This window comes from Tetranychus urticae, chromosome 3, assembly GCF_039701765.1.
Source record: "Tetranychus urticae isolate SD_2017Ah chromosome 3, NJAU_TeUrti_SD_1.0, whole genome shotgun sequence".
NCBI classification, from domain to species: domain Eukaryota; kingdom Metazoa; phylum Arthropoda; class Arachnida; order Trombidiformes; family Tetranychidae; genus Tetranychus; species Tetranychus urticae.
In genome coordinates, this window is record NC_142960.1 from 10,094,084 (window position 1) to 10,111,116 (window position 17,033).

The window sequence follows — 17,033 nt, forward strand, 5'->3', positions numbered from 1 at the left end:
AGATGATGATGGAGGAGGAGAAGGAGGTGATTCAGGTTCATCTTATTGCTCAATGAAAATGGTTTTGGTCATTGATGATGATTATGTTAATGGAAACGGTAATCATTCAACTTTTGTTTCAAATGTAAATGTTTCACTTTGAATAGAGTTAAGGAAATCATCTTCCCAACTAATCATATTTTCAACAATAGAAGATACAAAAGAAGATATCATGATGACCATTTTCTTCTTGTCCTTCATTTTTTCTCTTGATTCTTATTAATGATGAGGATGTTGGTGAAGATGGATGGTAAATCATGCCTGTCTCATGTTACTGTCTAAACTGTGTGTTTTGTTAGTGAAAAAAAGTAATCATAACAAGACATTTGTAGTTGATGGTTAAAGTTAAAAAAAGAAGAAGAGCAAAAAATGATGAACCAGAAAAAATGTGGAAAAATGAAATTCCAAATGTTGCTCATGATGAAGCAAGATGAAACTGTTAAATGTTCATGTCGAGACTATCATGTCAAAATGAGCTTTTACCTTAACCGATTTAAATGATTATCTACATTTTTCCAAGTTGTACAATTGCAATTATTACATTGTTGTTAAATTGAGCGATGCAAAGAGACAGAAAGCATGAGCAAGTTGACATTATCAGTTGACAGTTGAGACGTCAAAATGAACCAGGCGAAAGTGTGCAAAAAGTCATTTCAAATTGAAATGGTACAAAATGTTTATCGAGTGAAAAATTGATTCTAAATGATGGACAAATTAATCATCTTTCTTCAAGTTCAATTACTCAATGAATACAATACAAGAATAATGATGATGATGGAAATGGATATTGTATCAATCGTTATGGATTGAGTATTCATCCATATTATTAACAATAAATGTTAACACAAAAAACACACACACAGACAGACACACAACCTTGAGGTAAAAAGTGAAGAGATGAAGATGACAAAAGGCAAAGGATGATAAAGGGCAAGAGGGTGAGGTGGGTGGCTTTGGAGGGAAGCAAGATGAGAGCCTTTTATACGGATCGCTAAGCCATTTTTAAGGTTGACTTGAGACTTTGGTTTGTCAGAGTATTTAGTAATTGCAAGTATCCATTGCAAAAATGGGAAAACATGAGTTTAGTTATTGTCCAAATGGACGAGCAACAAATGTACAAAAAGTTTGCTTTTTTTGACTCTTCTCAAGATGATGAGGAGCAAAAAGCAGAAGAAAAAAAAACCTTTTTAAATGAAACATGTTCAACAGAGTCGCACAATTGAATCCAATTTGATGAGTTACCAAGGTAATAACAAGCATCCGTTGGTACAACTTTTGTGTCTATTCAACATTGAAAATGCACAGTAATCTGCACATCAAATAGATACAAACAACCAAACTGTTTAGCTTTTAGTTTTTTTCTTCATCTTCTCTTCCTTCCAGCTCATCTTCACATCTATTATCATTGCTATCATCGCATCATTGTAATTCAGCATCTCTTTACGCATCTTCATCTTCTTGTGATGATGATTATTTGTAGAAACAAACCTCAAAAGATTCTTATCGAATTTTTTTTCTCTTCTTCTTTCCTTTGCCATCTTCCTTTTTAATCTTAACAGTGAGTGCTAAACATATTAACAGAGGAGTTGAAGGATCACCTCCTCCTCCTCCTCCTTATCCTTCACTACCACTGCCATCATCATCAGCTAAAAAGGGATTAAATCAATCTAATTTAAAAGTACTTAACTACTCTGACAGAAGAGGGTTAAAATGAACCTTTTCATTCATTAGTTTACACAGGGAATTGCATTCTTTATTATTTATATCTTGTATGTGTGAGTGAAGTAAACAAATAAGGAAAGAAAAAAACTAAATGCAGACAGAAAAAAGTAAATCATCAATTCAATTTGTACATCATCATCATTATCTTCATCATCAGCTCTACGTAAATTGGTGTTTTGTTGATTGTTGAATTTCACAGAAACACTAAAGGTAAGAGAGAGAGAGGAAGGACAACATTTACTGGGTAAAAAAGTGAAAAGTTGGCAGCAGCAAAAAAAAAGTCTATTACAACTGTTTAAATAACAATTGGGTTCAAACAACAATTGCATTTGATTGTTTACAAATGAATTTACTCGCTATTTACTTATAAATTTTACTTGTTGGACAATTGTTTGTCTTTGCCTTTCGCTTTTTATTTTTTCACTGCTTCTTGTTATCATCATTAACCAACACTGTTTAAAACCTCAATATTGTGGTTTGCTCATTGTCAAACCTGTTCAAGTTTTTTGCAATTGTCGCTTTCAGATTGATGAAACAATCAGAAAAACCTAAACGCTCATTGAATATTTAATTGCTAAAACTCGATGTTCAACAGTTGTGTTTACAAAGTGTTAATGATTTGATAAAGGGTTCACGATTAATCCAAGCAAAATTATCAGCTTCCTAATTATATTTTCAAATATGTAAATGGCTTGAAAAAATAGTTTATAAAAACTTTCTTGAATATTAACCCGATGATGTTTGGGGTTAACCAAATATTCATATCAAGTGTTGATCTCTTTGACACTGACAATGATTCAGTTTTTTACTAAACTTTTACCTTGTGAGTCATTTAAACGCTCGAAAAGTGAGATAAACTTGAGTCAGCGAACAATCTTGATATGATTAAGCCGATTAGGTTAGTTTTACCCTACTGATGACTTGTCGTTGCAAAAGAAATTCTGATCAGTACGAGAGGAACCGAAGGGTCGGACGACACACATTAACCCAAAAAATGAACATGAATCAACATGGTGAATCACCAGTTAACTGATAACTAGTCAAGTCTTTTGAGCTTTTGGAGCACGAAATTTTTTAGATTTATCATTCTTCTATTCATAGCTTGGTACTAGAATTGGTCGATATATGCGGTTATAACATGAAAGGGAGTGAAATTTTTCATTCTTGTTCTCATTTGAAATATTAATGTCATTTTTGTTTCATTTGTTTGACATGAAATATTTACAATTGAATTTGAATTTTCGTTTTTTGTTTGTTTCAGGAAGGGAAAAAAACTCTCAGGTTAAATGATTATTTACATCAACAATCAATTAGATTGTGCCTTGTTGCAATCACGCAATCAAGATAAATTGAAATAAATGAGTTAATAGTGAGAATTGTATTTTTAAATAAGAAGGCAAAAAATTTCCTTTTTTTCTCACAATACTTTTTCACTTCACTTTTCAACTGATCTTATGATATATGAAAGTAAAATATTGAGGCAACAAAAAAAAAGTTTCAAGCTAAATCATGGGTAACATTGAAACTAAACATGATGATTATAATGATAAGTAAACAGAAACAGGCAATAACAGGGAAAAGGATGAAATTATCATTTTCCAATAATCATTAGTAAATTAATTAGCCGACAGAGAGAGAAGAGAGAGTCAAGTAATAGCTGAAAATTTTTCGCTTTTTTCTTCTTTTCTCTTTTTTCGTACATCTTTTCATCTTCTCATCATTATTTATTATTTATTATCATTACCTTTCTTCTTACCATATTTAATATTATCACAAGATAAACATTAAGATACATAACAGAAGAGAACGCAAAATAATCAAAACTGATAAACATGGACAAGAGAAGGGAAAAAGTCATTTATCAACTCATTAGGTCAATCAATCAAGATGCTCAAGAAAATTAATGGTTAACTTGAAAGACTCAATTCTCAATATTTAGATGAAATGATAATTTTCAATGGAACAAAATTGGTAAAAAATTTCACCATTTCTCAACATTTCTTCAACGTTTTCCGTGAAGTGCATGTTCTAGCAGAAATTTTACCGACTTAAGTGTTCAAAATCCATCATCATTGACTTACAGGTTTGTCCAACTCTGGTTCAACCTTTTGTAGTTTAACCATCAACACGATAAATCGCTGCTTGACTCGAGTCAATTGTTTGTCAACCAACGATTGTTCAAGATGACAATCATAATGATAACCATAATTATATGAATAAAGATAATGATATTGAAATTGAAAAGCTTGATGTCTTTTCTCAAGACGAGAAACGAGAAGGGAAACATTAAGTGAAACAATCTTGGACTCATTAATTATCCTAGTTGTTTCTTGGATGATGATAATGATGATAACTTTTTGTTACTTCTCTGTCATTGATGAAGGAGACTATCGCATGGTTAAAGTTAGTTCATGTAATTTGATGGTTTTGTTACTTTCCTTCCCTTCATTGTATCCTCAATGTTATGCATACATAATAAACCCAAAGAACCATCAAACCATCATCTTTGTTCATCTATGGCTCGCCGGTAACATGATGATGGTAAATGCAAAGTGAAAGAGAAACAGCAAAAAAAAGCAAATGCTAACAGATAAGGAAAGCATGAATGGAAAAATGTTTTTCATACAAAATCGTGAGTTGAATTTAGTGTGACACTTTTGGTCACAGTTGTTGGTCTAATAATATCGATTCAAAATGATTATTCCATAGCAAATATAGCTTTATATTAAAAGCAAATTTCCAATAATTGTCATAACATTTGATAAATCACTTCATTCTGGACGCTATCACTGTTTATCTACTAGTTAATCATTTTACAATTAACTTGTCTGTAAAAACACCAAACAGCCAAACCATGTAAAGGAACGAACAAAAAATAACAAAATTTTCATTTAGTTATTAGCCACTAATTGGTTCATTTTAAAATTAATTTTCAGTTTTGTTTAGATTAACATGACAAACTTAGCAACTCTTAACTGTAAAAACTTTATCTGGCTTTCATTATGAATACATTAACATTGAGTAAATTGTCAACGAAAAAAAGTGAATCCTTTTCCATGAAAGTTGCAATTAGCGTTGATCACGAATGGTCAAGTCATTAGTGATAAGAAAATTTCAGCGACACAATTTGGGCGATTTCAGAGTTTTACTGAGATCGATTTTCTTGGATTTGGATTCTTCGAGTTTAAGAAACAAAAAAATATCAGATTCTCAGAACTGTATTTTTCTGGGTTGAGATGGATCAATTTTTGAGTGAGAAAAATCCACAAGATCGATCTCGAAATAGGATCGGAACATCAATAACAATTTGTCACAGCTATAACAATATTGACGACTTTTGATCCTAATAAACATTTCATCGTGATAACTCTGGAACAATTGTCAGTGTTTCAGATGAAATGTTTGTTGAATCATAGTTCATTTTGAGCCTCCATTTGCTCATTCCAAGTTGAAATGGCAATGTTTAAATTCATTGTGAACCCAACAGTTATTAACATAATCACCTAATGAAGCATCATTTTAATGCTAACTGATGCCTTGCTGTAGCATCAACTTTGATGAACAAAGCTGTATGCTTCGTTAAAGTTTATTTGTAACATTGCCTTTGATTCTTTCCCAAGATACAATTTTTTGTCTCTCTCTTTCTCTTATCATCCTCTTTCTCATCATTATAATCATCAAAACTCTCTCTCCTGTTTTTTTATGTTCATCATCATGTCATGGAACCAGTAAAGTTGAGAGGAGGAAATAGGAAAAAAAGAGGAAGATGAAGATGAAGAGGCAAAAGCATTAAAGTACAACTTGAATTTTCTCTCTCTTCTTCTCCAGAATGAAGATAATGATGATGAGGAAGAGAGGTAAAAAGATGAAGATGAGAGTGAAATTTTCGGTTCACTCGAAAGGATCAATAAGTGAAACATTTTGCGCAAGTTCTATCAGCTTTCGTCTCAATTTTGTTGCTTACTCTTTACTCCAATTGGATAAGATGAACTGAGCTTTGTCAAAATATCCAATGGTAAACATTTAGTTGAGCTTTTTCCTCTTTCATCATGCTTCATCTTTACCATGAAAGAAAAAGGTTGAACAAGTAAACAAAGTGTCTAAATGGTTAGTGAACAAAAAAGAAGTCGAAAAAAAAGTTCACCAAAATCGATACAAAAACGAAGGAAAGAAAATCCCAAAAACGAAAAGAAATGTAAAAATCATTTTCTTGGCTCATTCAAGTTCATCAATAGCATCATGAAAGAAAAAGGTTGAAAAATGAGGAAAAAACATGAAATTATTTTCTTTCCACTTCACCTTCTGTAATGCAATAAAAGTACAAAAATGATGAAAATAATGATAATGAAGAGTTTGATGAGAAAAGATGATTAAACAAAAAAAGTGAAGGAATTTTGTGTCGATATGATGTGAAAGATGTTGAAGGTATCACTTAAACCTGAATAAAATATCATTTGCTTTTGCGCTTCCATTAAAAGTGTACATCATTTTTTACGAGCTTTTAGCTTTTTCCTCTCTTCAACCCAACATGTTCCTCATCCCCATCATCATCCTTCTTTCCCTTTCATCTTCCATGAAAATTCTTGACATCTTTTTCCATCACTTTATCATCATCATCTTTTCCTCTATCAATTTGTAACTCTGTTCGTTTGCCTTTGAATCGCAAGATGAAACCATTTTTTCATCTCCAAAAGTTGAGCGCAAACTCGACTCGAGAAGTCTTGTTTTTTCCTTCGATAATTTTTCACAACAATTCTGACTGAATTCATCTTCCTTCATCATGCCAAGTCACCTCATATTCGCCATTTTCCTTATCATCTCGCAACTCTCAACAGTCTGAATCAATAATTTATCTCTTTTTTTTCATTTTCCTTTTCCACTTGACCACTCTTGACCATCATCTTTACTTGAAATTGTGCCTCAATTTTTTCTTCACAAACATTCTCATATAGAAGAGTTTTCCTTCTCTGTAATATATCAATGCTTGACCATGTTGACCATGTTGACCAGCCTTGACCATTCGATCATGCCAACCCTTTTAATCATTCATCTAACCCTCTAATCAAGATGAACATCATCATCTAGCAAGCTTTTCCTTGTATACCATTATTGTCCATTATCGGGGTCAGCCATTTAAAAGAATGTCCAAGCTAATGTTTCTATTCAATTAACTTGTAGAAATGACCAGAGCAAGAAGAAAGTAAATTCAATGACCAGACCAACAGGCGAAAGTGATTAAAGGAGAGAAAAGCGAAAAAAAAATGTTGAACAAACAAGAGTCAAAAGTTGTAATAATGCAATGATGATATTATCTTGAATATCAAACAACATTAAACTGGACAATGTTGACTGGTCAAAAACAGAGTTGACCTTTTGTCACAAAAGTTAAACTCAATTCTCATCTACTTTGCTGACCATTTCTCACAGTCTCTCATAGAGTATAACAGTGTTTTTAACCCCATCCAACTTTTACTGTTAGACACGAACAAAACTTGATCCATTTAAAATGACTAAATGACCATTCAACTGACCAGTCAATATTATCAAAGTGAAAGAAAAAGAAGAAAAGATTGCGAAAAGAAAACAATCCACTTTTATCATTTAACCTCATCTGAATCAAATCATTTTACCCTTTAACTGATTGTCCACCCATTTGCATTCATACAATTGACCTTTTACCATTAACTTTTCTTGCTTCATCATTGATGCATCTTTAACCATCAACTAAGTGACCCTTGAATCTAAATCAATAATCACTTTCAACCTTTTCTCATCTTCATCGCCATCATCAGTAAAGTGTTAAAAGTAGTTAAAATGATTGACTTTTTGATCAACATTGAAAGTAACCAGAAAAATTCTGGGATCAACTATTATTTACCTGTTTTCCTCTTACCTTTACATTTATCATGATTATAGACAAAAGATTTTAGCTCTTTAGCAAACTTTTTTTGTTACCTTTTACCTACATTTATGCCCATTACCTTTACATTTGCAACAGAAACCTGCAACAATTAAATCAGAAAACTCATCAAGGTAATTTGATGATTATTCATTTTTGCTAAACATTTCTTCAGCACTATTGAACAGAACTTTTTTTATCAAGTAAATGATGAAAAAAAAGAAGTTGTTCAAATGATGCTCAAAGATGATAAGTGTAATCAAATTAAATTGCCTCTTCACAGGTAAAAGCAGTTAAAAACAAAAGCCAGGTAAACAAAAATTCAACATTTAACTTTTGTTTCGCCAACCTTTCTTGTTCCTTTAAACATGTAATTTTACAAAAAAAAATCAGGTTGTACTAGTTGAACAAGGTACAACTACGAAAGTTGCGTGTTCAGTTAGGTAACATGGTAAATGTGTAACAAATATAATTGTTTTTATTAACATTTGCCTTTCAGATTATTAGCTATTAGTTTCAATTGTCATTGAGAAAATCATGATTTTTCATTAAAAATTGTTTCCGGTTGCATTAAACAGGGAGAGAGAGAGAGAGGAATTAATTTGATGAGAATAAAAGAGGATGAATTAGTTGAATTGCGTGCTCTATAAGCATATATGAAATATGATGTTGGATTAAAATGGATGCAATAATAGCAATAGTAATGATAATAATCGCCCGCAGAGTCCTGTCGACAGTAAGACCCATTCCTTTGATTCGAGCAAGACTGATACTGAGACTGGTGATGATCAAGATCAAGATCAGGATGAGAGAAGAAAGAAGAAGAAGAAAAATGAAGACCACACACAAGCATATAGAGAGCGCGTTCGTTTTTTCCAATACATGTCTCTTTTGCTAAGGAAAAGTTGATTATGATGATGATGATGATGATGATGATGCCATGAGAAATGAAGAGAAGGAGAAACAACTTGGTGTTACTTGTTTCCTCTTTTTTTTCAATTTTTGCAAACTTATTTGCAAGTAGCATTCAACAGGGCCGAGTTACAAGGGGCTTTACCTGTTGTTGCTCTTGGCTGTTGAAAGATTAGGTTAGGTTAAGTTAGGTTAGGATTGATCATCATCATTTAACAAGAGTTGTAAGATTCAGTGACCTTGTTTAGTGTGCAACGGCAAACAAACAAACAAAACAAAAAAAAACTCGATTGCTAATCACCTCAACGATCAGATAAGAGTAATTGAAATGAATAGCAACCATAAAATTATAGTCTGCCATTTCTTTGTCATCATCTCTTCTGTCTGATTCAAAGGGTTATTTAAAACTGACAAGTTTGATTGGTGAGAGAAGAAGAGACAAAGTGAGAGGAAAAGACGCAAAGACAAAGAGAAGAAGGCAAAGTGTTTGAGGAAAGAAGGTGATATTTTCTTGATTAGTCAAGAGGATGATGATGATGAGAAGAAGAAGAGAAAGCCTTGCAAGAGAGTGGGATGAGTTGCAAAGAGAGATGCTTCGGCTTGGCTGGTGAACACAAGATAGTTTAAGATGTACAGATAGCAATAGGTATTAGCGTAGAGTCGGTCCTTTTTCTTGTCTCTCACTATCTTCTCAATCTTTCTTTTCAGTCCTTATCTTCGTCTTTTTTCTCGAGTCATTCCTATTGCTATGTATATCACCATTGTACCTTAAATTATTAAAAGAAGAGGACAACAATTTTTATCAGTCCCATCTAAGTCGAGCCATGTTTCTTGGGAAGAAGAAGAAGAAGAAGAAGAGACGAAGATGAGAAAAGAGAGAAGTGTCATTGAGAAGAAGATGATTTTAAAAGGATAAACGCTGCAAAGTTGAGTGAGAGAAAAAAGCTCAAAGAATTGTTATTGAATCGTTGTTATTGTCAAGCAAATTGTCTCGTGGCTTATTCATCATCTTCCGTTCCCTTCTCCGTTTTTTTCTCATCATTTTCACTTCTTTCAATCCACCCATATCATCACATTGATGATGTTGATGAGGATAAAAACCATCATTCATTTAACTTGCATAATCAATTGAACACAATGACACAACAAAAGAATCAATTGGAAAGATCAATTTCATAACATTGATCAAAATGTTGTCAATTGTTGTAATCATGTTTCATGTGTAAAGGTCCAACTCTAATTAATTTACAATTAAGGTTGATTGTGAACAGAATTTTGAATCGACTTTTTTTCTTGCTTTTCTGTACATTTAAATAGTTTTGTATAGCTGATTGAGTGTTGCTTATGAGTTGAACATTTCTGGAAATGCTGAAAAGCTCAAGGCGATATTATCTTGTGTAATTAACAGTTAATAGTCTGTCCTTATTTTGTTGTTCAATTTTGTTATAGCTTTCAATGGAGTTTAAACAGTTTTTTCACTTGATGTTTTCAATGAGTGTGTGTGTGTTGAATGGAATCTGATTGGGAAATTTCAATCCTGAAACATTTGAAGTTTTGGTTTCATTCGAAAGTTTAAGTGAAATTTGAAATTACTTACCGTCCTGATTTTGTGATGACCATTTCGGTTCCAAGTGCATGAAACTTTTCCCATAAATCTTTAGATTCAAGGGACACCTTGGGATCATCTTCAATCCCATCATCCTCAAAGGGTTGATCATTTAACTGATGTCCAGCAATGGCTTCTGGAGTTGGAAAAACAGATCTCATTGAGTTGGTAAAAAGTCCAGGTATATGTGATTCAAGGGCTGTTAAAGCTGAAAAATATGATGAAGGTGGTTGACGATAATTAAAATCCGATGGCCGGAAAAAATAAGGCTGTTGATAGGCCATTTTCAGTAGGTTGAAGTGTAATAATGGAAACAAAAAAATCCAAACAAACAACAAAGCACAAGATTATTACCAAACGAAATAAGCGCAAAACTTGTAATTAGTGGCACAATAAATACAAGCCAAGATGATAGTGATGAGGATGATGATATCGATGATGTTGTTGATGATGAAACATTAACTCACATAGAGAAAGAGACTGAAAGAGAGACTGGAGAGAGAGAAAAGAAGAAAAAAAGTAACTAGCAAAAAAAGAGGTTGATGTGTTGATGATGTTGAATGTGGTGGTGGTGGTGGTGGTGTTGGTGGTGGTGATGATGATGGGCAAAAAGAAGAGATGAAAAGGAGGAAAAAGAAGAAGAAAAAAAAGTATGAACTTGAGATTGAGTAAAGGCGTTTGCGCGCTTTCAAAGTGCGAATCTTGACGTTGTTAACTGAGAAAAATGAGAGGAAAACTGTGAGACAACTGGGGCTAGGAGAGAGAGTAAAAGCCTCGCCTCGTTTTGTTGTGCTGTTAGCAGCTAAGGTTATAAGGCAGACACCTCCTTTTGCAAGAGGCAGAGCAAGGCTTTACACACACACAGCTCACAGTCACACCACCAGCTTCAACTCTGGCTCCACAGCCAATCCAAATATATCAAGGGGAAGGTAAAACTCCTCCTTTCCTTACCAGTTGAACCAGCCTATAGAGAGATGAATGAGCTTCCTCATCCAACATCATCCAGACTCCTCCTATAAGAACTTTTTTTTCTCTCTTCATCTCTCTCTCTCTCTTCTTTTTTTCTTGCTGAAACTTATCTTCCTCTTCAATCATCATCATCACCATCTCTCTTCAGTCTCTTTTAACAGCCTCTTTTCACAGGCTCTTACCCTTCAGATGTATATGTACTAATCATTTTAATAATATTATCAACAACATTGCTAATCATTAATAATTAGAGGTCAAAATGCAACATTATGTAAACTTCAAATATTGTTTCAGACTTTTTCCTTTTCTTCACAACTTTAGTTCATTTTTTTGCTCAATTTCATCATTCATTAAAAGTTCATTTCAACTTACAGTTTAGCTTCATTATTCAACTGCATTTTACGCATTTTCATTGAGCAAATCTTATCATTTTCAAAGTGAAACAACTCATTACTGTTGCAAGATATTCCTTTCAACAGAAGTTCAGTAAAGAATAGAAATTTGTTGAGATTTTCTCAGATTTTTTGTGTCTTTTTTCAATTCTATTTTTGAAATCAGATTAATTGAATAGTAAGATGCTAATTATAGCAAAGAGAGATTTTCTGTTTGCTGGATAATTTGATCAAAATTGCCTATTTGAATGGATTAAAAGGACTAAGAATCGCAAAAAGCGACATTTAATTTGACCAAACAACAGATTTCCTGGTTCATCGCAAATGCAAGGTAAACGGAAATTAAATGTTGTTCCGGTTGAGAATAACTTTTGGCTCCTTCAATGGTAACCAATATTATGAACAAGAATAACAATTTCGTCTTTTCCGGATGCCTTTTCATTCCCTTAGGATAGTGAAATTCAATATCATCATAATGCTGCCATTGTAACCAGTAAAATGTTTCTAGCATTAAAATATCAACTAACTGGGATTGTGATCCACTTTTGCTTAATTAATGAAACCTTAGTTATCGTTGACCATTCACTCGACTCGCCATTTTCACCAAACTTTCATTAATTGCAACAAGAGACTGAGATAATTGATGTCTAACCAATGCTAATAGATCGAAGACCAGCTCGATCCAAACTTGATCTTTCCTCTTGATTCTCATGTCGACTAGGTTTTGTTATTTGGGTTCAACTTGGTTATCATGAGATGAGAATGAAAAGGAATGAAAATGTTTGCCAAAGAAACGCGATTTTTTAATTTTCTTGACTCTTTAGTTGTTCCTTGTTCTTGTCTCTTTAATTAAGTTAAGAAGACACTTTGAGCAACTTTTGTTAACATTGTTATCAAATGAAGATGCTCAACCTTTTGCCTCGAGGTTTATCATCTTAACAAATAAGATGATGAAAGATGGTAAAAATAACAGAATTAGATGAAACAAAAAGATTGTTTATCAATGTAAGAAAGAGGTAAGTTGTTTGATTTTGTGAGTTTTTTTCAACAAAAACAGTTGATTTTGCACAGTTGCTGGTTCGAGCTAATTGCAATCCTTTTTTGGCCCTTATTTACTTGTGGTTGAGCTGTTCAAATAAGATGAACAGGAAAAAGAAAAAACAAAATTATTTCATTTCTCAGTCGAAAAGGTTGAACAACTTTCTCAATCTCCTTAGGCTGAAAACAGGGCAAACAGTTGAAGGAACCAAAAAAAACAGTCTTTTAAGCCATTCGAGTGTTTCTAGTTTTTTATTTGTAACTTTTTTTCCGTGTTTCCTTGTTTAGTCCTTTGCTTTTTTAAACAATTGCTTTTACAGTTTATTTTGAAATAATGTTTCATTATTCAACATTTGACATTTCAATGGATAATTAATCAAAAATGTACCTTCAGAATCAGATTATCGATTAGTTCACAATCCATCATGAATTGCTACTTTCCTATTGCAAGGATGAACCAAATCAAATCTTTAAATGTTGACATTTTAATTGCAGCACAAAGCGCCATCTATTAGTGATTAACAATGTAAAAGAAATGTTGAAAATCGAGAAAATTGCTCGGAACTTTTACGAATTTTGTTTCATCCGAATTTTTGCTTTTCATTTTTCATTTTTCGATTTTAGTTTCTTTTTTCCTGAACAGACAAAAATCATCTTCGAGTTTCAGTTTCGATCCGATAATCCGAAATAGCACACATTGAAGTGTCATTTCTTCGAGAGCAAGATTAACAATCGAAGGAAAAGGATTTTTGAAGCTTTTATTTCAAGACAAAAGATTCTTTTTTTAATCGATTTTGCTCAGAAATTTTTGAGAGATTTTTGGTCATTTCAAGTATTTCCTCTGCAATAGAAGCAAAGATTAAAAGAATTTTTTTTTCTGTTTTCAATTTTATCGACAAAACCACTTTATTTTGAAGCCAAAATTAAATGCAAGTTGTAAGTGTAAAAGCGTTTAGTGTTCCTTCTGGTTCGAGTTCATTTCCGATGAAAGTTTTTTGGCCATTAGCTATTTCAGAATTGACGAAATGACAAAAATGGAAAAATTTGGTACGCGCTGAAGAGGAAAATGAATTTTTGTATGAACTTTCACTCGATTTCATTGAAAAGATTTTTACTTCTCTTGCATTGGCAATGAAAATGGATTTTTTATTGAAATAAATGTCATTTGATGATGTTTTTGAATGTTACTTTGAGTGAAAAATCACATAAAGGTAAGATGCCGAAAGATGTTGATGAAAGTGGCAAGTGAAAGGCAGAAGAAGAAGAAGAGATTTTTGATAACGATAATGATGAGAATGATGATGAATTTTAAGTTGACAACTTTCACTGACTTTTGCTTAAAGGAATTTGCTTATTCACTGATGAAATTGGGTATAAAAAAAAGTACGACCATGAGAAGGACTGGTTCAGATTTTTCTCTCTTTACTTCTTTATTCCTTCATCATCAACTTGTTTCATCTTTTCTTCTTGTTACCTGTCTTATCAGGCAAAAAAAAGGAAGAAAGGCAAAAAAAGGTAAAGACAAGATTATATCACGTAATCTGCAAGTAAAGAGAAGTAAAGAAATGATGAGAAAAGGTAAGTGGAAGATAACGGCAGATAAAGAGAAGAGAAGATGAAAGAGCAAGATAACAGTAGCAAGATTAAGATACAGAGAGATGGAAATGAGCAAAGGCGACTCAAATGGTCACTTGATTATGAGGAAATTAACAGGCAAAGTTCATGAAAAATTGATGAGGATAAAGATGAGCATCAAGTAGAGATTAGCGCTTCTCTCAATATTCAATTTTTTTGGACAAAATTGACTGTTTAATATGCGAATGTGTGATTTTGTAAAAAATCAAGATTCGCTTAAAGTTGATTCGTCTTTCAATGACAAATCTTTTGATCGTTCAATTGAATGATAGGTAAAGGTGAACTGTGAAAAAGTGGAAAAGACTTGATGGGCAATTAAACAAGATGATGATGATAGCTGATGATAGTTTTAAAGAGAAAATGGAGAAACTTGATTTTTTCGGTTTCGGTGGTAAAAAAGTTAACTTGAAATCATGATAAAGTAATCATAAGCTCAAAATGAATCAATCATCAAAAGAAGAAGAAGAAGAAAAAGTTTAAGCTTTTTGGGATTGGGAAGCAAATTGCAGTATTATTATTAATAAACAACAAGGCAAAACCTTGATCATTTGCTTTCCTCTCTCAACGTTGATTGCAATTAATTTTGCTGTCACACACACACACAAACCTTCATCTTCTTTGCTTACAAATAATCTTTGATATTAAACTTTCCTTTGTACAATTTTTACTCTTCTATTCAATCTTTTCCTTTCCAGTATTGCTTTCATATCATCTTTCATCATCATCATCATCATCGTCTGATCATCTTCCTCCTCATCAACTCCTCTTACATCCCACCCTCAACAGCATGAAGTCCTTCTCAATGGAGTAACTCATGCTAATATGGTTCATCATCATCAACATCATCACCAACAGAGAGCCAGAGAGAAGAGATTAAATGTTAACCTTTTTAGTTTCCTTTGCTGATTAACTTGACCTGATTCAAAGCCATGAACACAGTCAAAATCAATGGTCAATCATCTCATGAGATTTCAATGTTTCAGTGTCAAAGTTTCATTTACAAGTCACCTTTAAATGTAAACTTTAACTGTTAATTGCAAGAAAAGTAAATAACTGTTATTTTCACCTCAATCATAACCAATTGCCAACCCATTAGGATCGACTCTTGGGTCACATTTGAAAGGCTCATCAGGCTCAACTAACGAGACCAACAAACATGTTCACAATTAGTTTAATGGTTGCAATCATCATTCAAATTAGCCGTTTAATTGAACATGTCCAAGTGCTCATAAGTGACCAGCCACAATTAAACCCATCTAATTGCAACAATAAACACAATCACCATGGTTAAAGCTGAAAAACAAACCATCAAAGGTGAAAAAGATTATCAATGGAAATCAAATGGTGAAAAAGAGTAACATGAAATCTCAAAAATTCAAGTTTACTCTATCTGATAAATCTGAACCATTTTTTCAAAGTTTTTCAGAAAAAAAATTTTCTTCATTCTTTGATTCTTTTTATTTGCTAAAATGGATTGAACAAAAAATGAACTCAATTTTTTGCCTGAATAATAATAATGATTAACGTATTACCTTTTTGGGTGGTAAAAGGCATCAGAAAAGACAAGGTGAATCTCATTGGGAGTGTCAGTTGGAAACATGTATTATCCAGGTAAACTTGTACTTAACTCGATACTTTTTTTTCTCATTCAAATACATTCTATTATTATTATCATTATTAATAACAGATAATGTTATACAGTAAACGGACTTGATATTATTACTGACAATACCTTGAAGGGTTCAGCTCAACCTAAGGGCATGAAGTATATGAAAAAAGACAAGAAAATGGAAATTGATCAGAAAAGGAAAAAAAAAGTTGTCCAGAAATCTCTAGTTGACCATTCAGTTTTAACAAACAAATTTTTCTCTTTTAACCTGAACAATTGAAACATTGTTTCTGGTCAACACGAGACTGAACATAATGGCAACCATTGAAGCTTCAAGCAAAAAATAAACAAAATGTAAACTGAAAACAAGAATAAATTGAAATTCTGATTTCTTCTTGAAAATGGGATTTCTCATTAAAATCACTAAATTTCCGGTCATTTTCTCAGCACAATCGATCATGACTATCAGACTTGAATTATGAATGCAAGATTGATTAAAATTTTGAAAAGTTGAAGAAAAGCAGAAAATTTAAATTCAAAGTTCATTTTTCAAGTTCAATTTCAAAACCAGATTCGCAACAATCATGCAAATGAACTTGAATGAAACTCTGAATAAAATCATGTTACAACTGCAATCGAATGTTAACCTTTTTCAGATTAATTTCGGTTACCATTTTGATTAATGTTGATTAATTATTTCGACAACATTCGAGATGACAAAGTAACAAACTATTCGAACCTTTTTCACGTTCAATTTTTTTTCATTCTCTCCATGATAACAATGAATATCTATAGTTAATTAATGACCTTACAAAATGTACTTGTGTCTGGATTTGGATTGTTGACTTCAATGTAGATATAAAAAAAGACGAGTGTTGAACAAAATTTTTACTCCATTCACTTGAAGGTTACACATGAGAAGTAATGAGTATCTTGTTGATCATCTAATTCAGATAGCTTTTCATGTTTCCTCTGATATTCATTACGGAATCACATGAATAAAGATTATATGAGATGCTAAACAACACACAAAAAGTAGCCAAAGTTACGCCTCATCTTTCTTTCCCTTCGTTCAACATTCATCTTTTCATTTACCATTAATAGTAATTTCTTCTTCTTCTTTTCATCATCATCATGATGATCATCATTTTGATCATCTTTCCTCCACTTGTTTCCAGGTTAATGATTCTGTCGCTTTCCTTGCCATCATCA

General features: G+C 32.5%; 1 protein-coding gene and 1 long non-coding RNA gene across 10 annotated transcripts in view; one reads left to right on the forward strand and one right to left on the reverse strand.

Moving 5' to 3' along the window:
• LOC107369661 (uncharacterized) overlaps window positions 1-11,086 on the reverse strand; it is a 33,696-nt gene extending 22,610 nt beyond the window's left edge. For 2 of the 9 annotated variants that reach the window (XR_016200310.1, XM_089269921.1), the window contains exon 1: window positions 10,170-10,919. Coding sequence is in view for 4 of the 9 variants with exons in the window: in XM_089269921.1 (XP_089126047.1) it covers window positions 10,170-10,462 (293 nt within the window). In the remaining 5 variants the exon portion in view is untranslated. Of the gene's footprint in view, window positions 1-10,169 lie in introns of all 9 variants that reach the window. The other 7 variants (XR_016200308.1, XM_015937636.3, XR_016200309.1 and 4 more) reach the window with 5 other exon arrangements.
• Window positions 11,087-14,608: 3,522 nt separating this feature from the next.
• On the forward strand, window positions 14,609-16,241 carry LOC149093333 (uncharacterized). Its single transcript, XR_016200241.1, has 2 exons — window positions 14,609-15,823; window positions 15,900-16,241. It is a non-coding gene; the product is annotated as an uncharacterized LOC149093333 (long non-coding RNA).
• The last annotated feature ends 792 nt before the right edge of the window (window positions 16,242-17,033 follow it).